Source organism: Meles meles, chromosome X (assembly GCF_922984935.1).
Source record: "Meles meles chromosome X, mMelMel3.1 paternal haplotype, whole genome shotgun sequence".
NCBI lineage: Eukaryota > Metazoa > Chordata > Mammalia > Carnivora > Mustelidae > Meles > Meles meles.
This window is the reverse complement of record NC_060087.1, coordinates 17,720,123-17,744,327: the sequence shown is the minus strand read 5'-3', so window position 1 is coordinate 17,744,327 and position 24,205 is coordinate 17,720,123. Positions and strand designations below refer to the sequence as shown.

At 43.5% G+C, this 24,205-nt stretch overlaps 1 protein-coding gene across 1 annotated transcript in view; it reads left to right on the top strand.

Moving 5' to 3' along the window:
* The first annotated feature begins 4,467 nt into the window (after positions 1-4,467).
* Positions 4,468-24,205, top strand: part of SMPX (small muscle protein X-linked) — a 53,792-nt gene continuing 34,054 nt past the window's right edge. The window contains exons 1-3 of the mRNA XM_045995769.1: positions 4,468-4,681; positions 8,471-8,527; positions 20,002-20,088. Of these exons, the coding sequence (XP_045851725.1) occupies positions 8,489-8,527; positions 20,002-20,088 (126 nt within the window). The 5' untranslated portion in view covers positions 4,468-4,681; positions 8,471-8,488. The remainder of the gene's footprint in view (positions 4,682-8,470; positions 8,528-20,001; positions 20,089-24,205) is intronic.

Here is a 24,205-nt window from a genome sequence, read left to right as displayed (position 1 = left end):
ACAATGTGATTTATTTTGCACTTTGCCGAAACTGTAGGCAGACCTATGATAGAGTAGAACTGAGCAAAGAGGACCCCACAAGAAGACTGTAATTTGGGGAACATGATAAGAGTCCATGAGGGCATTCAGGGATGGGGCAAAGGAATGAGTTTGGCTTTTTTTTGGCAGCCTGGCTTTTTCCGTTGGCTTGCGCATAGAGGAATACGCAGAAACCTCTGGAATTCGGAGCCTGAAGACGTAGGTTAGGGTTTCGTCATGGACACTTCTTAGTCATGTGACTTTACCCTTTTCAAGGTATTTGTCATTTATAAAATGAAGATTTTCTCATTTCTCCTTTGCAACCATGAGATGTAGTTCCAGCTAACAAAATGTAAGGGGAGTTTGCTGGGGTTTCTGGGAGCGTTTCTTCCCTGAGCAGAGGAAAGCCCCCTTTCCCACCATCCCTGCTGTTCCTTTTCATTTGGTTGCCAGTGCAAGATCCTGACTCTTGGAGCTGGGGCAGCTACCTTGGGAACAGGAAGTAAGAAGCCTGAGGATGAAAAAGTAATTTGATGAGGGGCGCCTGGCTGGCTCAGTGGTTTAGGCCTCTGCCTTCAGCTCAGGTCATGATCTCAGGGTCCTGGGATCGAGCCCCGCATCAGGCTCTCTGCTCAGTGAGGAGCCTGTTTCTCCCTCTCTCTCTGCCCGCCTCTCTGCCTACTTGTGAGCTCTCTCTCTGTCAAATAAATAAATAAAATAAAATAAATTAAAAAAAAAAAAGAAAAACTAATTTGATGAGAGTGGCAGAGGAAAGAACTAGAAATTGCCTGGGGCTTTCTGACTTCATAAATTTTTTGAACCCATCTGGAACTACCTCCCTTCAGGTTTCGAGGCTTGTGAGATGACTAAACGACTTCACTGATTGAATCAGTGCTACTCGGGTGTTCCATTACTTGCCACCAGTGCACCCTGATACGGTGTGTATAGTGCGTACGTGGGGCTGCGTGTGTGAGTGTGTTTCCTTGAAGTCATTGTGGTATACAGGAGAGAGCACTAAATATGAGGGTTGAAACCTGGGGGTAACTGGCTCTGCTTTAACACTCTGAGCCTTGACTTACTGACCTATGCAACTGGAATACTATCACTTAACCCGCGAGTTGTTGGGAGGACTCAATAAAAGTAATACAAATGAAAGTGCTTGCAGCCCAGCAATGGCTCTATGGACATAAGGCGTTAGGGATTCTCTGGCTGTTGGACTGTAGTGGACGAGGGATAAAGGCATGCAGGCAGGAATGATGTAGGTGAATTCTGTTTTTGCCAACAGTCCCTCACACTGCCCCTCTTTGGTGACCTCCACTGAAATATTCCTAAAGGTCTCAAGCTGTCCGCTCAGTGCCCAGCACTGTTTCCCATACTTAAACACTGTTTAAGTGTCCCTCTCCTTCCAGTTGTTCCTCCCAGTGAGAAATGGACTCACATTATGCCCATCCCCTTTGTCCCAGTTAACTGTCACTCACCAATCCAGTTACGTGCTGGTGTGTGCCTGGGGCTTCTTCTGTTATGTCAGGGCCTTAAACTGATGAAGGGATAACAGGAGTAGAGATGGCAAGGGGCTGTGGCAGGAGGTCAAGGACAAGTATGCGGCTTCTTGGTGCTTCTGAGAGACCCCAGGTGTGGGGTTGTTCAGCTCACAGTTGCTCCCCTTTCTGGGAAGAACCTCTTCCACAGATGTGAACCCCAGGAGCCTCCTCTATGCTAGGTGACCTTGCCTTTGGCCAGGAATTAGGTGATTGACTCAGGCTGGGGGCCATCAGAACACTGGGATTTTAAAAACTGGAGTTGGAGAAATAGATTTGGCACTCTCTAGGGAGGTCTGAGTTCTCCGTTCTGGTTATTTCCAAGAGTCACCTCCACCCCTGCCACAGTATGAAACTTTTCCAGTGAACCTCTTCGTCTTGGTTTGCACTGTCTCAAAGCCAGACATGGAGACGAGGTCTTGGTTGTGGGCAGTGTACTTGGGTGATGATCCCAGAGAACACAAGTGAGGGAATGGGGCTGTGAGAAAGGGAAAAGAGAAAGCCAAAAGGGTGTATCAGTGAGCAGGTTCCTGCTGTGAGACACTGGGGCTCAATTTTGTGGGGACCTCCGGGAAGCTGTAGACCACACTGGGGAATCAGCCCACCAGAGGACCGAAGGCAGGGCCATTGACCACCACCCCCATTGCTTGAGCTTTATCCCTTGGGTGTCTGCTCCCTGGCACTTCTGGGTCATGCCTGCAGCACACCCAGACAACCTTTCTTGGAGACGGGGAGAGCCCCAGTGCAGAGAGGCAGAGCCTCAGGCTTTTGAGGTGTGACAGTGTCCTGGGACCTGTCTACTGCTGCAGGAGAACTCAGGCGGGTAGAGGTGATATTGAGAAAGGCATCAACAGCGTCTGCCACACCTCCTCTTGGCCTTAACTAGTTCTCTCTGCGTTTCTGTCACTTAGGACCAAAGGAGTCCGATAATGCCCCTCACCTCGGTTCTTCCCCCAGAGGCAGCCACAGCCACGTCGGGCCAGCCCCTAGGACGAGGCATTGTGCTTTCCTTGACACATATGACACCACCCGCTACTGACGAGTCACGCAAGGCAGAAGGACTGTGACAGAATTTATGCACTGACTGCAGGGCAAGGAGTTGATGATGGCTCTTTGTTGTTGTCCTTCCGTGGAGTGATGCCACCTACTGTCTACACATAAGACTCGCCAAACAGCTGGGGAAACAGGAAGGTGCTCACTATATTCTTTCTCTTCTCCAGTGAAAAACAACTCACTTTTGGTGCCAGATCATCTCTAAGCATGATGTCTGAACTTTCAAGATTCTTTTTTTGAAAAAAAAAAAAAAAAAAAAAAAAAAAAGATTTATTTACCTATTTTAGAGAGAGAGAGGGAGAGAGGGTACGAGTAGGAGAGGCAGAGGGAGAGGGAATCTCAAGCAGACAATGCTCAGCGTGGAGATGGACGCAGGGCTCGATCTCATGACCCTCAGGTCACGACCTAAGCTGAAACTGAGACTCAGACACTCAACTGACTGTGCCACCAGGTGCCCCATGAGCTTTAAAGATTCTTTTAAGCAGCACAAATAGAACGGAATGGTGAGATCCAAAGTGAGATGAACCACAATTATCTGCTGAGCTGCTGATTACAGAAAGTTGGTTTTCTGGAAACAAGCTGGTTGCTTCCGTTTGGAATGCATTCAGCTGCAGGGAACAGAAACATGACTTCAGAGGCTCATAGGAACCGGAAGTACTTTTCCTCACGGAACGAGAGGACTGGGAGAGGAGATGGTTGTAGTGGTGGTTCAGTGGCTGACCACACTGAGGGGCTCAGACATGGAGTTACCTTCATCCAGTGGGTGAATTGTAAGTGTGCTCAGTCTGAACCTTCTACTGAAGGGAGCTTCTATGGAAAGACAGTTTCAGAGACTGAAGAGGCAAAGTAAATTAGTTGATTAATAAAAGCAGTGTTAAAAATGATGAGCATAGGAAAAAGAAAAAAAAAACCCACCCAACCATCCTCAACAGTCAAAACCCAAAAACCAAACTAGAACAAAGATAATGAGCATGTACCTTAGGATTTGGTAGTGTTCTGTTTAAAAAGTGTTCTGCCTTGCGGCACCTGGGTGGCTCAGTGGGTTGAGCCTCTGCCTTCGGCTCAGGTCATGGTCTCAGGGTCCTGGGATCGAGTCCCGCATCGGGCTCTCTGCTCAGCAGGGAGCCTGCTTTCCCCTCTCTCTGCCTGCCTCTCTGCCTACTTGTGATTTCTCTCTGTCAAATAAATAAATAAAATCTTTAAAAAAATAAAAAAAGTGTTCTGCCTCATACGTGGTCCTAGTTAAAATAGATATTTCCTCTTTGTTTGGTTTTGTGCTATTGTCTCCTGTGCTCTGTGGTCCGTATCCTTGTCACCAGTAGAGGCAAAATAGAGATAGCAAGGACTCGGCCCTGGAACCACATTTGAGTGGAATGATCTGAGACAATCTATGACCTATAAAAAGGGTGATGTCTTATAGTTGCACATAATATTATAATTATCATCATTTGGTGAGCATGTATCGAATGCTGATCATGAAAAATTTTAACAGCTCCTAAGTGACCAAGCTAGGACTCAAAAAGTGCTTGATGTCGGTGTCCCTGCTAAGAAGCTCGGAGCCATGCTGCTTCTCTCTAATTTTTATCTTACGCTCCTCATGGTCCGGCCTCCAGGTAATAATGCTAAAGATAGAAACTTTTCTTACTTTTCAAACTTCACTGTGCCCCCTCAGAACATGTGAGAAAGTGCAGCCAGCATCTTCTGGAAGATTCCGTAGCCACCTTCCGGCTGACATTTGAGCCCTGCTCTCAGCACGGTCAAGCCTTTCGGAGGCAGCCAGTGTATGGCTTGTATCAAACTCTATATTTAGGAAGAACAACTGTGAGCTATGACAGGAATTCTCTTTAACACTTAGCCTTAAACCGAGTTTCCCTCCAGCCCCGAGCGGGGAGCAGCTCTCAGTACCGAGTGAGGCACTGAGCACTTGAGCTATTTCCGCCACATGCAAAGCATCGGAATTGAGATCACGGCTCAGAGGACACCGGGCGTCCGTTCCACCTTCTGAGGAGCCCTGTCTTCTCGCGTCTGGCTGCCGGGACTTTCCTCAGGCAGTAAACAAATACATAGAGCAGGTAAGCAGAAGGACCCAGCTCGGGCAACTGGGCTTTCTGAAGGAAATTTCCTTGATGCCTAACTTGAAGTGACTACTTATAACTTTGTAGGCTTGTAACTAGTGGCTGTAGCTTCCTTGTAAATTCACTATTCGTTGGTGGTGTTGCTGATTCTGTTTTAGAAATTGTGTGTGTGTGCGGGGGGAGCTATCTGAGAGGAGACTGAACTAAAAGTAGTTTTCATTGATTGTGACATTAAGAAAATTTCCACAATCCACATAGGGTGACCGTGACCCTGAACGTTATGTCATTTTCATTCTCCTGGTCAGGGTTACAGTCAGTCAACTACAGATGGATTCGTGCTGGTAGCCTAGGAATAATCAGGAGGATTTGCAGCAGAGGAAAGCTATCACGCTAGCTCTCTGATTTACCTAAATGCAAATTATTGTCAGTTGTCACCCAGTACAAGTTGAAAATGCTTTCCCCCTTTCCCTCAGCGCCAGGCTTGACCTCAGAGATAAAGTTCTATCAACTGTACAGATCGATTAATATTACAAAACCACCTTTTTGAAAGCCCCGCTTTGGAGCTTTGATCGTGGTGTTCCAGGTACCCAGCAGGGTGGAGGGCAGCACTTCTCTCTCCCCGTGAGGGCACCAGGTTCTGAGACCCGGCGATGATCAGTGCTTCTTGCCTCTCGGTGTATTTCAAGCAAAGTGAATAAGGAGTTAGTCAGTTCAGACAGCTGAATGTCTTTCTACACCCTTCTCAGGAATTATTTTTAGCTGCAGGACAGAAGATAATTCCCTTTGAAATGGAGCTCTAGCCATTTAATAGACCTTTAAAAAGAACAAACAAAGCCCCTTCTCTCCAAATATTGATTTGTTTTACTCTGACTCCCTTACTAAATTAGTGATATAAATGTTGACAAATTTTTAGTAAGGGAGTGAGTGCTATTTAGAAGTCAGATATTAGGTGCTGCCCAATCAAAAAAGCAGCAGAGATATATTGTCTATGACTCAGCATACAGCCCCCATTAAAGTTCCCCACTGACTTGCCGATCTTCCAGGAAAACTCAACACAACTGTGCTAAGCTGGCAAGCATTCCCATTATAGTACAGGCTTTGTAAAAGTCAATATATGTCTTGTCAAAGTTTCCACGTTTCCAAATTTTAGCTAGAACCAGGAAACACAGTAATAGAGTACTTTAAAGGGTACCTCTTCGGATGAAAAGTTGTGGTCAGCTGTGAGTAGAGTTGTGCTTCTAAGACATAGCTGTCTTTTTTGGTCGCGGGACGATGCATGCAGATAAAGAAGGCAGGTGCATTCTACACCACATCCCTAACGGAGGTGAATGCAGGGCCAGGGAAACAGCCAGGGAACACTGTCTATTTTTATTCATCAGTGTGCTTTGCCCTGATTTCTCTGCGAATAATGAGGACAGCGGGAACGGCTGCAGGACGGATTTACACAAATGTTATATACCCTGTTTGCAAGGAATGAGAGCTGGGATCTGACCAACTTTCTAAAGATGTCTCTATTGAAGATTGACATATATGTTCAGAAGGAATTTATATGCAAATGAGATATACCAAGGCTATACAGGAGACGAGGCCCAAGGTCTATCTATCTTTTAGGCTCAGAGGTCCACAGAAAACCAAAGTGATCCAATAGTTTAGTGAAAAAAACAAAATCAGCCTAATTAGGAAAAACAATGCAATATAAATAACGCAATCATTCATTGCCTGATTTTTTTTTACCTTTCAACATGCTATTGTAATAACAAAAGAAATTTCCTACTTCCTATGTTTCAAATCGATGTACAGTAACTTTTTGTTAAGTTCCCAAGTGATATTGTTTAAACCGTAGTTGTATATGCACAGAGAAAACTATATGCTGAGATGTTTAAAGTCCTGTGAGAATTATTGCTTTGTGGGGCTTCTAATAGCTTTTGAGGAATAGAAACATTAAAAATTAAACTACCAAGCTTTTCCTTTTGATATTGAACTATGTATACTAGATCTCAAAATTAAAACGCCTTCATTGACTCTTTGACACTGTGGGAAAGATAGAAATGTATTTGAAACATTCCTAATTGTTCAATTTGTTGTTGCTTTTTAACTTTTTAACCAAAGCAAAAATAATTCTACCTAGACCCTTCTAGATGGAGGCTATTTACGTCTATTACCAAAACATGCAGGTGAAACTTAAAGAAAAATATCTCATTGTTTTCATGTATGTGACTCCAAAGACTTACATTTGGCTACATTAGAGATTTTTAAAAATTATTTAGTTGTTTAACTTCATGTAACAGGGCCTATGACTTTGAAGATTTCAAAACCAATGTTTTTCAGAGTTCTCAGATCTTTTATATGTACAAGTGGTGAGGGGTGTCGTCACTACAATTCTTACTCTTTTTTTTTTTTTAAAGATTTTATTTATTTATTTGACAGAGAGAGAGAGATCACAAGTAGGCAGAGAGGCAGGCAGAGAGAGAGGAGGAAGCAGGCTCCCCGCTGAGCAGAGAGCCCGATGCGGGGCTCGATCCCAGGACCCTGAGATCATGACCTGAGCCGAAGGCAGCGGCTTAATCCACTGAGCCACCCAGGCGCCCCCAATTCTTACTCTTTACCTGAAGCTGTAGGTCAGTAAATTACTGAAAAGTCACAAGCCGTGGACAATGGCAATGAAACCATCAATATTTGCATCATGCTTTAGAGTTCCCGACGCAGTTTTGGGAACATTATGTCATTTTGAGTCTCACCACAGCCCAAGAATCAGGTAAAATTTAAGGAAGAGGAAAAGGGACTGGAAATGTTGAGTGACATGGGCCACGTGACACAGGACCGGTCGCCCATGCATTTACACCAGGCAGTAGAGGAAAGTCGGTCAACCCATTTTATGGTTTGGGTTTAAATAACAGCATGTTTTCCATTCACTGAATTTTTAACTTTTTCCGTTGGCCCTGTCAACATTTCATCGACCCAGCTATGACAGTACTTAGAAGTGCCATAACAGGCCAGAGCCGGGCTGTTCCCTGTCCCCCTCGCGCCAGCAAACCTTGGCCACTAGTCATCTCTAAGTCAGATCTCCCCATCTGAAAGAAAGCACAAATCCTTCGGGAAGGAAGCGTGGCTACATCTTGGGGAAACGACATGGTCACGTAAATCCTATTTGCCTTCTGAGGCTGTTTCGTTAAAAGCAAAGCGGATGGGTGAGGCTTGCGGCTGCCTGCGTTTAGAGAGAGCGGGCCCCGGACAGCCAGAGTGGGGAGATGAGGCGTCATCCTCACAGTGTCTCCCAGGGGCCCAGCTGGAACAGACACGTGCGCAGTGAGCAGTGAGAACGTGGTCCAGGCCATTTCTCTTCGGGCGTTCAGCGGAGAGGAGGAGCTCCCAACAGGCTGACACGCAGCCCTGGCAACAGCTCATTCAGATGAGAAGTTCAGTTTCAAGCAGAGAGCTTCCGAGGCCCCAAACAAAGGTGTTTTATTCCCACAACCTCTTTGCTTTGCTGCTCTCAGCAGTGGGGGCAGGAGGGCAGGGAAGGAGATGATAGCGCCTTTCAAGTTTCTGATTGCCTATCATTCGATCAGGGGCGAGGCATCTCAGCATTTCTCCTCCTGAATGATTTATCCGGGCGCTCTAGTGTTCCCTCTCCCCGAGGCATTGGGAAGGAGAGTCCGTAAGTAACTTCAGAAACTGAGACTGAAAGGGGTGACTGCCCAGTTGAATCATGAGTTAAGTTCTAATTTATCAAGCCCGAGAATCTGAATGCCGCCACCTCTAACAGTTTCTCACTTGTTTTTTTAGGGAAAAGACCCCGCGAATATGTCCAAACAGCCGGTTTCCAATGTCAGAGCCATCCAGGTATGTAGGCGTATTTGCGTTTTAACATCAGCTCTGTGACTCCTAGCCTGTTTGCTTAATAAATCAGACCTTTTTTGATTGTTCATTGGTAATTCACTTCAAGAAACAACTGATTCTTGGGCGCAAATGAGACAGGATCTGCGTCTGGGAAGGTACAAATGCGGAGGGAGAAGCTGGTTCATTTGATCGTGCTGAATTGTGAGACAAAGTTATGAATGAGAATTAACTGTCTACAAAAATGCAGTGTTTAGTTTTTGGATATGTTTGTTGATGTGTATGTTTTCGATACGCTCATTGATATGAATTTAAAAATTCACTTTCCATTTTTATATTTAACTGAATTTGTTGACCCATCTGCTTAGAACATATCCTTTTTTGTCAAGTGTCTTTCCTAATGCTCGGCTATGCTTCGTGTAAAGTCTGGGTGCGGTTATATCTCCTCATGCCTTCCCAGCAAACAAATTCTTTGGTTGCTTCAGCTGACTTAAGGGTCACTCCCCAAAAAAGGGGAAGGGGACATAGGCATTTTGGAACACAAATACAGTTATGAGGGGCGCTTGGGAGGCTCAGTCATTAAGCGTCTGCCTTTGGCTCAGGTCATGATCCCGGGGTCCTGGGATGGAGCCCCATCCGGCTCCGTGCTCGGTGGGAAGCCTGCTTCTCCCTCTCCCACTCCCCCTGCTTGTGTTCTCTCTCTCACTGTCTCTCTCTCTCGGTCAAATAAATAAAATCTAAAAAAAAAAAAAAATACAATTATGAAAATAACGTTCAGTATTTGTTTTTACTCCGTATCTAATTTGCTATTCTCTGAAGGTTTTTGTGTTTAACTCTCAAATGACTCCCATGCTGTGATGCCGGTCATGATGCTTTATTGTAAAATTCCATTTTTCTCTTGCATCGACATGGAGTCCTCTGTGCTACCTTTAAAGAAACGTTTAAACTTTGTTTTTTCCTGGACTTTTCTGAATACCACGGGACCTGTGGCACAGTTCCTGGATATTTGGGGTGTGATGCACCAACACAGCATAAACATAAGCGACTGACCCTATTTTGTGGGGTCATGCATGGGCCCAGCGGCAGAGATGGGTGGAGGCACAGATCTTTACCTGTCAAGACTAATGCACAGTCTTTTTTTTTTTTTTTAAGATTTTATTTATTTATTTGACACACAGAGATCACAAGTAGGCAGGCAGAGAGGCAAGCAGAGAAAGGGGAGGAAGCAGGCTCCCGCTGAGCAGAGAGCCGGATGCAGGGCTTGATCCCAGGGCCCTGGGATCATGACCTGAGCCTAAGGCAGAGGCTTTAACCCACTGAGCCACCCAGGCGCCCCAAGACTCATGCACAGTCTTAAGCGGATGGGCTTCTTAAGTGGCAAGGTGTATTACAACCCTTGGAAACTTGTCATAGAATGAACTATCAAGGAAGAGCCTACTGGCAAGGATCTAACTCCGTATTGCCACATGTGGCCCTTTTGTGTCCACCTACTGAGTCTCTGCCATACCTTGACATCGGTAGTAGAATTCATTTTGCCTCCCAGACCTGTGGGCATCCTTGAGCCATTGAAACTTCTTTCCTGGAGTTTGAATCCTTAATCCATACTGGTGTGGAATCATGGGAAAACTACTTTATCTCTCTGCCTTTCTTTCCACATCTGTAAAGCGGGGTTGACAGAGCTCATGTCCTAGAGCTACACATACAAGTTGCTTAAAACACCACAGTAAACCCTCATTAAGTGTCAACTATTATCATAATAATTATCATTCAGGAGTGTTCTTTGTTAGCATGATGAGAAATTTAATCCATGAATTAATCACTGAGTTTGAAGTTCCCAATGGGCTAAACATAAAATTTCTTTTTTATTTTGCAGGACTCAAAAACATAGTCTTCTCTCAGGCTGTTTTTGCTTCTCTTTCTTTTAAAGCTGAAAGTGTGTTGTTGGTTTTTTTTTTTTTTCCTTAGTGCTTTCTGGATTCCTTCAAATCTACACTGAAAGTCCACCAGTGTTTTATCTACTCATTTTGACCTTGATATATTTTTAGGTCTGTAATATTTAAAAAGCTGCTATGGACTCTTCTCAGTAACTGTTATTTTACTACATTTAAAAATTCCATCCACTCTACCAACAAAGGCAATAGAGTGCTTCCTTATGGTTGTGGTTTTGCCTCTTTTCAGTATATTTTATGCCACTCAAAAAGTCTAATTTAATGTGCCTTCAAATGAAATATTATTTCTCGTGGCTAAATAGGATCTGTACTATCTGATATTTTTCTATCATCTCTTCATGAACCTAAAGTAGGGCCTATTAAAGAAAATATGAAAATGGTTTCACTATAAAAATGGTTTATAGTAGTAACATTATCTAGGGTACAGTCATGTCTGGAACAAATAGAAACTCCAAATGATGAGGAGTGCCTTCATTGCTTAAATACCACTTAAAGATGTTAAATATTCTATTCGGCGTGTTCAAGTTGCTTTTCCTTTTTATTAGGGTCTTATCTCCAAGGCAGTTCAACTGTCATTTCCTGGGTATTTGTGACAGGCACTGTGCAAAGTGCAGGCCATGTGAAGGTGAATTGATACCTGATCCCTCTGATTGAGGAGCTTGTTGTCTCCAGGCCTTTTACTGGCTGTGTGACTTTGGACAAGTTGTTTATCCTCTTTGTGCCCTGGTTTTCTCATCTATCAAGTGGGGGAATTAATAACAGTACTGGTCTCACAAGGTTGCTGTGAGAGTTAAATGAATTAATACACGTGAAAGTTTAGGCCAGTGCCTGGCTCATTGAATTACTTAATAAATATTAGCTGATAACACTCATCAGCCATCATCATCATCATCATCATCCTCATCACCATCATCTAGTTCAACAGTTCCCAAAGTGCATCTTTTAGAATACTAGTATTATGGGATGTCATTTGTTAACTAAAGGGTTCCATGATAAAGTGTTTGGGAAACACTAAATTCAACGAAGTTGGATAGGATCTTTACTGTAGAATTTCTCAGAGTCCATAACTTGCTAATGACTTTGTATATTTTCAAAAAAGTGGTAACGTAGGCAGAGTTTTCTAAATATACACGAACTTTCAAATCAGTATTTTTTTAAAGATTTTCAAAATTTATTATTTATTTGACAGAGAGAGACACAGTGAGAGAGGGAACACAGGCGGGGGGAGTGGGAGAGGGGGAAACAGGCTCCCCGCCGAGCAGGGAACCCAACGCGGGGCTCGATCCCAGGACCCTGGGATCATGACCTGAGCCGAAGGCAGACGCTTAATGACTGAGCCACCCAGTTGCCCCTCAAATGAGTATTTTGCAGCCCAGTATTTTGCAGTGCAAACTTCGAGAAAATAATGACTTAGATCTCCATTTTGTCTGGATTGAGCAAACTTTAGCCACTGTCAGCTGTACTTAAAACGGTTAGGCATTTAGATAGTTGAACTACTGCACCTACGTGCATTAGACAACATGGAGCCAAATAGTTACAAATCTCTACCTGGCACTCACTCACTCTGGGACCTTAGTTCTCCCTTAGTTTACCCTTCTGTAAAATCGGGACAATCATACTATTTGAAAGGATTGTTCTAATGAATAAAATAATGAATGGTAAGTGCCTGGTTTATACCACACAATTCCTTAAGAGATGGCTCTTCTAACTGTCCAAGTAATGCACGGAATTGCCTTGGTTTCTCTTCAATTGGTTCCATCCTCTCCATGCCCCAGATTAACAGGGTGGCCAGAACGCAGCTGACCATTAGAGGACTTGGAAAGCTATCTTTCATACCCACATAGAAAAGGTGGCCTTTGAACTGGAAGGGGACTCCAAGTCTGTTTTCTTTCAGTTGTACTAAAGAAATCACTTTTTATGCCAGGGACATAAAAATATCCTGAAGGAATCAATTGATCCTTCCTTTGCTTGGTCAGGGCCTTTGTCTCCTAAGCAGCTATAAGGCTGTATACCAGAGGTTGGCGAATCTTTTCTATAAAGGGCAAGATAGTAAATATTTTAGGACTTGCACATCATTGAGTCTCTGTTCTAACTACCCAACTCTGCCAGTATAGCTCAAAAGCAGACATAGGTAATGCATAAATGAATGAGTATGGCTGTGTGCCAATGCAACTTTATTTATAAAAACAGGTGGCAGGCTGGATTTGGTCCATGGGCCATAGTTTACTAGCCCTCACTTGTACTCTCCAGGCTGCTTCTTAAACCCCACTGTTTGTGGGGATGGAATTGCAACCAAGCTAATATCAGCACACTCAGCATAGTGTGGCTGTTCCCTTCAGATGAAAGCATTTGACATGATACGTGGGGAAAGATAGAGCTGCTGGGAAATCCAGTCCCATCGATGATCTTCTCAGCAAGTCTCTCTAATGAGACCAAGTGACTTTGGCCAAAAGCAGCACCTGCCCATCCTTCCCCTTCCTCCTGAGCACACCCCCTTTGGAAACCACCATGGGCCTCCCTAGGGCCTCAGCCCACCCAGAGCCAATGCTCTCTGGGTCGTCACTGGCTTTTCTCTCTACCGTTGACCAAAGGGAGCTGAGTATTATTTGTCCTCTCTCATGAGATCTGAGAGCTTCATGGTTGAATGGAAAAGAGTCCTGTTCCCTAGTCTTAGGTCTGCTCTATGACTTCACCTCTTGGTCCCCATGATCTGCACATGGAAGGTGTTGCATTAAATGGTCTCTAAAACTCTGCATAGCGTCTAATAGTCTATGAACTTCCTGAGAATAACTTCTGAGGTTTATTATTAGGGTGATAATAATAGCCACAGTTTCTTCAGCGTTTACTATGTATTTGACACAGTGCAATGAGATCTCCATGGATTATAATGAAAGGTATAGAGAAGGGAAACATCACGGCCAGGATCACACAGCTTGTAAGTAGGAGAGTCAGGACCCGAACTCTTGTTGTCTGATCACAAAGCCCATGTGTGGAACCACTCTGCAACATTCTCTAGTCTCATTACTTACCATCCCCACCCTGGCAGAGAGAGTATGGATGGAGGAGTGGGTGGGACCATCTAACAGGTAATCATAAGTACCAAGCCAGGTCCTCCCTTTTAAAGAACTCATGTGACATTAGAAAGAATCCGCATTTTAGGGAAGAAGAAGCTAATAGCTCACCCTGACTAAAATCATCTTAAACGTAAGTTGGCTCTGAGTGAATAGGACAAAGTAAAGTAATTTGGTGACAAGCATGGTCTCAAAATACAAATAGCCATGGCCACTGAATTACCACCTCTCTGCTTAATTCACTTAACCAAGCTGCTTGTGAAACTAAACCCAATTTTTATTACATATTTTAAAGGAATGATTACATGAACCCTGCATCATTACTCTGTGGCCTCTTATAGGAACTTGTCCATTGCTACCCAATCCATGCATAGAACAGAATACCATGAAGCCCCGAGCTTTGATATTTCTTTCTCTTCCCGACCTGTTATCACTGCTCTTCCACTCCTCATTGCCCAGGCATAAAGGCTCCATGGAAGAAGAAAACAGCCCGACCAAAGTCTTCATAGACAGGTGTCAGAGACTCTACGTGCTTCCTGATAGGGACTTCTAGTTGAAAAAGGATTCCAGGTACATGACGATCCTTGGCACAAAGGAATAATCTAGCACTACCCATGTTTGGGTTAAAGCTAAATAAAATAAAGATACATACCTTCCTTTAATATCTAATTTAAATTTAAAAATTAAAAAGGAACTCTCATTTGTCCTTGTTTTAATGTAGAGCCAAGGCCTTTTCTTTGATCATCAATCTACTGCTTCTTGCTTATGTAAACCACTATAATACACTGTATAATTTCTAACCCTGATTTCTTTAACATGTAGCTAGAAGTTGAATGTTAACAGACTGACTCCAGAGGGGGCCCAGGTCTACCAAGAGCTGATAATCTTTGCTGCTCTGATCAGGGTTCCATATTGGTACTGTGAAGCAAGTAGTCTATATGTTGGCCAAAAGATGTCATTTTTAAAAAGATTTTATTTATTTATTTGACAGAGAGCGAGAGCGAGAGAGCGAGAGAGAGAGAGAGAGAGAGAGAGAGAGATCACAAGTAGGCCAGAACAGCAGGCAGAGAGAGAAGGGGAAGCAGGCTCCCTGCTGAGCACAGAGCCAGATGTGGGGCTCAATCCCAGGACCCTGAGATCATGACCCAAGCCGAAGGCAGAGGTTTAACCCATTGAGCTACCCAGGAGCCCCAAGATGCCATTTTTTGAGGCTGACCTTTACAAGTATCTCAGATATATGACCTGCCCTCAACCAAAGGTAAACATTATCTTAACAGCCATAATGCATTCTTGAAATCAGCTTTTCCCTGGATGACAAGCCTATAGTTGAGTCATTCAGGAACTTACTGAAAAGAGTGAAGTGATGAGAACAGAGAGAGAGAGAGGGAGAGAGAAGAAAGCCTTTCAGTGTGAAACACCATGGGTGATGGACAGTGGGTGAGTGGGAGTTCCTCAAGACTGTTGAGAGGGTAAGTTTTATATGTTCTGAATCCTTTCCAGATTTCAAGAATCCCTAAAGATAAATAAGTTATATTCTAGTGATATAGAATTATATTTTAAAATAGGTTGGACTGTATTTTAGTTGTTAGTTTCATCTATTTTAATTTAGGCTAACAAATCAAATAAGAATCTCATTTTCTAATCAGCTGTTGAGAAAGCTCTTGTTTAAAGTCTTCTATGAAGATGCTAGAAATCTCAAAATGTCATATCCTGCTCTATTCAGAGAAGGTCTAGGACACTATGAATAGTAAAGTGCAGAAAGAAATACGGCAAAATGCAACCCTGTAGGGTTTCCTCTGCTTGTGGCCTGGGAGGATGGCATGGGGTGGGGGGATTGTGGTGGCTATAGATTCTGGCTGGAGCAGCTGGAGACCTCTGAAAGCTAAAGATAGATTGTGTGTGTGTGTGTGTGTGTGTGTGTGTGTGTGCGCGCGTGTGTGTTGGTTATCTCAAACAAATATGCAATGAGAGGAAACTCCAAAAGCCTCAACAATAAAAGGAGAGACATAGTGGGCACCAACAGAGAGGACAGGGAGGGAGAGATAAGAGAACACTGGCTATGGAAAGCAAAGTGGATAGGGATTGAAAGTAGCCAGTGGCGGGCTCATATCAGAGTCCAGCCCACTGGAGAAAGAAGATGTCACTCCATTGTAAGTCACACAGGAGTGGCTGTGGAAGGAATATTGTTTCCAGAATCCTCGGGCTCAAAGGCTGGAGCCAAGCAGGAGAACAATACAAATAATTAAGGGAGTAGTGGAATTAACTTACAGGGAATTCTTTCTACTTTTCTTCACCTGGTGAGATCAAGTGTAGTATTCATTTCACATCAGATAGGTCCATTATCGGGGAACTGTATCCTGTTCTGGCAAAAGATCATCTAGTAGATTCTTTTCCATTCCCAACTTCGAGGATGTAACAAATTATGTATAGCTTGGGCAAGTGATGTGCTGGGTTTGCTGCGTCAGGCGCATAGCTGAAAATATCTAAGATGAATAAAATTGGGGAGGAAAAAGAAATGCAAGGGAATGTGTTATAAAAGGAAAAAATAAAAGCCTACCTCCTTTGCATTTATACAGAGTCTATAAAGAGAAGGAAGAAGTCCAACCTTAGAGAATAAACAAACCTAGAAAAAGTCTAATCACATCAATGACACGGAGTCACATCAACACAGAGAAAGTCTAACATCAATGACCTGGACTGACTCCATTTTCTTCCATAAAAATGTACCTTATATTTGGAATCCATTCTGAATAGCAGATACCGTACCCAATACGCAGATGGAAAAATTAATCATTGAAAGGTATTTTATTTGTATTCAAATAGAGTGAGTCAGTGAAAAACAAGAATATGACAGAATTCTCTGGCCATGGAATAAAAAAGAGAGCTAAGGTCTACATATTTTTATCAATTCAAGTTATAAGGAATTTTTCTTATGGCTATAGTATAGTCTATAATTTGTCACTCAAATATTACCACCCTATGATTATATTAATGAAATGTCTCTAATCATTTACAAAGCACTCTTCTGACACTCCCTTTAGGTATACATTAATGACTGGATATTTGCCATGTTCTTGGGCTGCTTTGGATCCTGTCAATATTTGCTGTCAAAAAACCCATTTAGGTTCCTGGTTTCTTGAGTGATGCTTTAAAGATGAAAAAGCATCAAGTCACTGAGTTAATGGCTCATTTTTCAATGTGACTTTTCTTTGACACCTATTTTGGAATTATCCATTTTATGTGCTCCTTTTCAAAGGCCATTCTCAAAGTGTAAGCCTGTAATTTTTGTGCCAGTTTAGGGCATTTCAGAGTGACTGGAGCTCACTTTGATCAAGTAAGAAGAGCTCTTTGGAGAGGGCTTGATAGAGTGAAAAGGTTTGTCCCCAAGGTCAAGCAGCTCTGATTTGGAATCCTGGCTTTTCTTCAAACTCTTTGTGTGACATCTAACTTCTCTGAGGCTGTTTTCTTCCTCAGCAGTTTGTTGTGAGGATGTAGGACCTTGGCTGAATCGGGGTTTGGGGTGGCTAAAGTAGTGTGGGCTGGATAGCCAGGGGAGTAGTTATTGTGCCCAATTCGCACCGGATGAAGATGAAATCCAGTCTCAAAGCCAACTCTGCCACATGGACGCACGTTTGTTAAACACACATTCATTAGCAAGCCAGCAGAAAACCGTCCATGCAGTCTGTCTGTGAGCTCCGGGATGCCCCAGCTCTTGTTCCTGTAAGTGCTCCAGGTGACTGTCACCTCACATGAAAGGCTCACATGAGGCAGGTGGGGATTCTGTACCCCTCACTGGCAGCACCCAGCTGGAAATCCTCATTATTGACAGCTGGAAACAGGCCCATTTAGGGATCACTCCTCGAGCTCTGTCTCGGAAGATATAATCTAAACACTGTCAGATTCTTACACTCTGTTCTGTGCGGGGCTGGCGGTGGAGGCAGGGAGAGGGATAGTCTCCAAAACAGTTTTACCAATCTGCACACCCTAACCTCCTCTAGTTTCTCCAACAAAAGCCATTTCTAATGCTCATGCCATTATTTTTGACATTTCTTCGTACATCAAAACATCAGGAGTTAGTGGACAGATGACTAACAGAAGGACTTGGAGTAGCAACCATGGGAATGTGGTCTTGGTGATACTCTACCACCTCATCACAACCCTATGACGATAAACTCCCACTCAGAGCAATAGAATTCTCTAGAACTGCAGTGTAAAACCAACCCGAACATATAAAATAGCACGTGGTCTATGCTAGTTGAAAGTAAATTACAGACAACCTAACAATGGGAAGAATGAACATTTTAAGTACATGTCCATGCTCATCTACTTAAGGATGATCTCTTTCAATGGTTGTCAGATTGGGCACCCCCCCCCCCCACTGGAAGGAACTGCTCATGGCCCAGGGTTTGGGGGAAGCAGATGGGGTTCTCTACTCCCTTCCACCTTAGCCACAACAACTCTGCCTCTGCCTCCATCTGGTTTGCATTTTCGATGTTCTCACAATACTTTACTCGAAGGAAGGGTTACATAGCTGAAAGGTTTGAAAACCACTGACAACGACTAATGTTCATATCACAAATGGGAAAGCTGAGACCCAGAACAGTTGTCACTTTCTCAAGTACAGAGAATCTGTACCAACTCCTAGTACAGGGCTCTTTGCACTAGCAGCAGCCACCTGTTTACTACCGTGGAGAGGCGACGCGCGTTGCTAAAATTAAACTCTGAGCAAGAAAAGATGGTGTTCCCATAGTATGTGCTTTACTGAGTGCCTTATCCTGGATGACCTTATGTGTCCCTTTGCTGAAAACTATAACAGACTACAGAGCATGCACACTTCATCAAATAGGTTGGTTTAGCGATCAAGTCTTTCAGAAACTGTATGTTAACTTCAAGTCACCATTAGGAAGATGCCCTCTGTAGATGCTTATTAATCTAATTAAACTTTTAGCTAGTTAACCTTCTCCCCAGTGTCCCTATATCTACTTTCCCCCTCTTTCCAATCAAACTGTAGCAATCGAGATAGTTATTGCTTCAATATAGATAATTGTCTGTGGGTCTTATTTACATGGTTTTGATCTTATTGCAGGACCCTAATGATATTTCAGCCAGTCTAAGACACTTCCGATTGTAAAATACCATTATGTTATATCCTGCTAAGAGAAAATAAAAAATATGTGCCAATTAAAAATTTAAGAAAGCATTGGTTGTAAGACACATTTTGATTTCAGAGATATTAAAAGAGGTGCATCTTGGAATTCATGAAATTTGCTACCATATTTGCCACCATGTAAGACATATTTCCCCCCTCGTCTAATGCCTCCCACTCTAGGCCACCTGATATTAAGCAGAGGAATAGCACAGAACGCTCAGCCTTAATGTGCCCCCCAAATTGCCCAAACTGTATCATAAGGTGGTAAAATATCTTGTCCCCTTTGCTCAGACATCATATTCATGCATAATATCAAAGTGCAGTTTCCACTTTTCAAGCCCACATATCTAATTGCTCATAAGGCAACATTTTATCTTAAGTGGGAAAATTGTGTTCTACTTAAGAAAAAAGTTTTTGTTTTAGAGAGACAGCACGGTTGTTGGGGTGGGGGGGGGGCAGAGGAAAAGAGAATCTTAAGCAGGCTCCATGACCAGCACAGAACGGGATGAGGGGCTTGAACTCACGACCCTGAGATCATGACCTGAGCTGAAATCAAGAGTCGGGTGCTTAACGAACTGAGTCACCCAAGCTTCCATTTAAAAAAAAGGTTTTCTTTTTAATTAGTTTTTTTTAAAGATTTTTATTTATTTCTTTGTCAGAGAGAAAGACAGAGAGCACAAGCAGGCACTCCACATGTAATCTTAAAAAGGACAAGAATCTATGAAGTGTGACTCCAGTGAACTTGACTTTCCAGCACTCTCCTGATGCACTGACCCACACAGTGGTGTGTTGGGGAGAAGGTAGAGGAGTGTCCCTCATGGAGAGACCTCAGGAAGTGCTGGAACAGTTCTGGGACATTATGAAAAGAAGGAGGTGGTTTGGGAGATGTGAATGCAGCCCTCCTAGGGTGAATCTGAAAGAAGCTGAAGGAGGGCTAAGGTGTGGGATGGCTTCTGTGGATGCTGTTTCCTCCTTCCCTATCATTAGATGTTCCTTCCTCATCTGCGGGAGAGGAAAATATTAAGCACCACAGGAGGGCAGCAGCCAGAACAAACTGTCTCAAAATTCTTCTACTCAGCAGGGAACTGTGAAATCACCACTCAGACCTAAGGATGAATTCCAGGAATTTGTAATAAATGTCAAAATTTCCTTTGCATATTTTTGTCTTGTCATTATGGCAATTTTCTTGAGTAAAAAGCTTTAAAGATGGACTTTTCAGACGCATTTTTCCTCGTAATGATTAGGGTTTCTGAGTATCATTTAACGTTCCTACCCTTTTTGAGCAAAATCGTCCCTGCTTTTTTCTTTTAGGCAAATATCAACATCCCAATGGGAGCCTTTCGGCCGGGAGCTGGGCAACCTCCCAGAAGAAAAGAGTGTACTCCGGAAATAGAGGAGGTGAGGAAAACTTAGCTGGCAGAGATCTCCCTGTCTTTCCCTTCCAGACTCCTGACCAGAGCAGGGGCAAAGGCAAGGTGAGGGTCAGCTCCCCAGAACAAGGGAGGTGTGAATGGATGTGGGTCAAAGAGTCACCTCATAATATCTACATTTCTTTGTCTTGCTCTCTTAGCCATGAAACATACTACTCCTCACTTCCCTTCAGCGATTTAAGTGCCTGCCACAGTTATTTGAAGATGCTGAGTTTAACATGCAGTTTGTTGACTGAGTAAGCGTGGGGGGGGGTTGGTGAGGGAGACTAGCCTCTCACATGCTCTCAGTCTGGCAACACTCACTAAGCTCGGCAAGTTTCTCTCAGAGCTTATACAGAATGGAGCAGGATCTTTAGTACAGCCTCCGATGAGTGACAAACCCCAGGGGGAGCTCAGGTAATAAGCACGTTAAATTACTTGTGGATTCAAACAAAAAGCCCCAGTCTTTGGGTATTTCTTTTGAAAAGAGGACTTTGCAAAGGAGCTGATCAATTTCTGTCTTCTTTTCCTCCCTCTAATTCTTTACCTCTCCTGCAAGTTCAGATGCCCACTTGGCTGAAAGGGAGGCTAAAATGAGTTAAGTGCAGTAAATAGAGAAGGGCTCCCCAACCCCAAATGTCTGCATTCCTTTACCAACTGTGACTTTTCTGATAAAACCTGCTTCCAGGTTCTGGAAAAACCTCTTCTGGTTCTGAAAAAAAAATTCAGGTTTTGGACCTTGTCAATTCGCATAAGACAGGGAAAATGGAATTAAACAAGGCCACCAGGGCATAGTCAACTGTATTTCATCTTTTTAAAAAGACTTTTTTTTTCTTTGAACTTTTGTAGGTGACCTTTTTGGTATTTGCCGCCCCCCCCCCCCCGCAAAAAACAAAACAAAACAAAAAACCAAACCTATCACCATTCTAAAGTTTCCTAATAAAACTTCGGTTGCCTCTCATCTAACCCCTTCTTCCCTGTAAATAATTCCTGTCATGGTCCTAAGTCAGGAGTTTCAGCCTCCTATCAATAGAAAGATAATTTTTCAAAGAAGGAGATGGAGTATTTGAGTGACACCACCAAGTTCTGGAATTTCTGCCACTAAGTAACCTTTGATGAATAAGGATTTTTGAACACACAGGTTGAAAAGACCCAGCACTACCCTGCGTTTCTGGTACATAATCTCAAACTCTGATGCTACTGACCTGGCTACCCAGTTCACTCCTGATCGTGAGCCTTCCCTTTGGGACTGGGGTCAAGCATTTCGGGGTCTATGTCTGCCAAATACAATCCACTCTTTTCCTCAAAGGGTTGCTGAGAGGAGTCAGCAATATAACGGACATGGCGCAGCCTAGCAAGCATTCAGTAAATGATTGTTCATCAATTGATCTAATTATCCGATTTTCATGATGGACTCCCAGGTCTGTTATTTGGCATGTTGTAAGAAAAAGGCATGGGGAGGTTGAAGTGAAATTCTTCCCACACCTCCATTTATCTTTAATTAGCTTTTCTTCCCATGCTTCCTTAAACTGTGTCTGTCACTACCAGGGCCGTCGGTCAAGAGGTAGCTTGACCCGGTTTTCTCACTAAACTGCTGGATGTCATAGTTGTTTTGGAGGCTTGTATCTCCTCTTCCCTCTGTGGTACAGACGACCTTCAGTTCTTCTCTCTGCAACTGGTACTTTCCTCCTCACAAGTGTCCCGGTCAGGGGCTTGGGAAAGCATGTTGCTCTCACTCTTGTCAGACTGATGTCTGATGGTTCCAGCACACTCTAAAATAGACAAGAACTGATATGGCCTGTTTGTGAACACCTGCTTTATGATAAGCCTCTTGTACAACTGGCTAATCAGTATTCTTCACAGGATGGAGGGAGTGAGGTATCCACAGAGACCCAGAGACCTCAGGAGTGCTTCTAGAACTGAACTGTACCTTTCACATGGGGATCATGGGCAGGGAGGGTGAAGCTGAGGGTGGTATTCTGTTCCTGTCAGAGCAGAAATGAGCTTTTGGGACTCGTGGGGTCTTAGGTAGGGGTTGGATCTGATGACTCAAGGTCTAGGTTGGACCTTGGAGTAAGTTTCTCATGGAAACAACATTGTGGGGGACCAGTTAGGCAGCCTGGCTTGGCTACAAGGTGTGTTGAGAAGGGTTTTGTGGGTTTGCCACCTTTTGTCCCATAGTTTGGAGGGGAAAATGGAATCTGAAATAAAAATAACTTATACAGCCACACTTTAAAAAATTATCTTGTTTGCAAGCCTGGAAGAGTTTATGTATCTAGTTTTGGGATTTGTTGTCTAGCCTTGCATTAAGATAATCACTGTATAAAATGGAGATCATAACGTACCATCCCTGAACACAACAGGCCACCTCGATCATAGCCGGTAGCTCCCTGGTCTCAATCCTGACACCGTCTCTTATATGAAGAGGATGTCCCCCAGTAGGAAGTCATGATCAGCCTCTGGCTGTCTGACAAGGCCTGTGAGCACTGGGTGGGTCTCCAGTCCACCTATGGTCTCTGTGAGCCCTTTGTTCTGCTCACAGAGCTGGAGCCCACTCTCCGTCTGCTCAGCCCGGCTAGAGTCTGGCATGTGCCCAACACAGAGATCTTATAGCCAAGTCCTCACAAGCAGGGTTCATCTTTTGGATAAGACAAGGCAGCTGCTTGCTTCAAGTGTTTGAAGGGTGCTCACAGGCCTCCAATCTGCCTCCCAAATCTCTCTTTTGACCGTAATTCCATCATTAGTAAGCCAGAAAATAGCATGTTGGGACTTTCTCTTAATTATTTACCTCTCCAACTTGTCTCTTTCACAAGATGCAAACACACTATTAAATTCTGGCCCCACTCCTTCCTAGCTCTGAGGCCAGGGGCAAGGTTCTCACTCCTTCCCTCCCTGCCTTGGGCCTCAGTTTCCTCAGCTATAAAATGGGGATACCAGTAGCAGATTTATAGGGTTGGTGTGGGGATTAATGAGTTAGCATGTGTAACTCAGAACAGCTAGCAGTGTTAAGTGTTTGCTCTTAGTACTAAGTCCTTGGTGTCAGAGCATGAATGAGCAGAGGAGAGGTTAGGGGAAAACTCAGCAGAGTGTCTGCTAGTAAAGGGGGAGATGAAGGAAAGATAGCAGAAAACGGGTCACCATCCTGGCAAATTTTACAAATGCTCTGTCACTCCCCAGGGGAATGTTTCCCTTGACAACAACCTTTCCTGAAACTGGTAAAGGCGCCTGGGCTGATAAGCCCTTTCTCCAGCTCTCTTTATTTCAACCAAAGAATGTATTCCATGTCCCTTCTCAATTCAAATATCTGTGTACAAAAGAAAAAAATGTACTCTGTATTAGCCAAATGGAGCCATCTGGAGCCCTGCTTACTCATGCCTTTATTTATTATAATTCTTATAATAAATTTTAGAAGAAATGGAATCGGATTCCAATTTTTTTAAAAGACGAGAGAAAATTTGGTTAAGAATATGCCCCACCATTAACCCCTTCTTGAGTCAATGACATGTCTACTTATTGAATATATCCACTTATAATTTCCATTATATGTGACCATACTAAATTAAGTGCTAGAAATCTTACCTTATTAAAAAAAACACAGTGTACTGAGGTTTTAATAACTTGAAAGGGCCTGATATTAAATATTATCATCCTCTATCCATGTATGTTCATATAATAGGTCTTTGCACATAGACGCATAACTATACACATTGGCTTTACGCATTAAATGTGCCAAAACAGCACATTTTGATATTACAAACACAGTGAATACAACGTACCCAGGAACTTAACAGAAGGAACTAGAAACATTTTTTTTCTTCACGCTTCTTTATTAAGATCTACCCACCTAACAACCATGGGAACATTCATAAGTGAGGAAACATTTTTCATTTCACTGCTACACGTATTAAAAAACCCCCAATTGGGGCGCCTGGGTGGCTCAGTGGGTTAAGCCGCTGCCTTCGGCTCAGGTCATGATCTCAGGGTCCTGGGATCGAGTCCCGCATCGGGCTCTCTGCTCAGCAGGGAGCCTGCTTCCCTCTCTCTCTCTCTCTCTGCCTGACTCTCTATCTACTTGTGATCTCTCTCTGTCAAATAAATAAATAAAA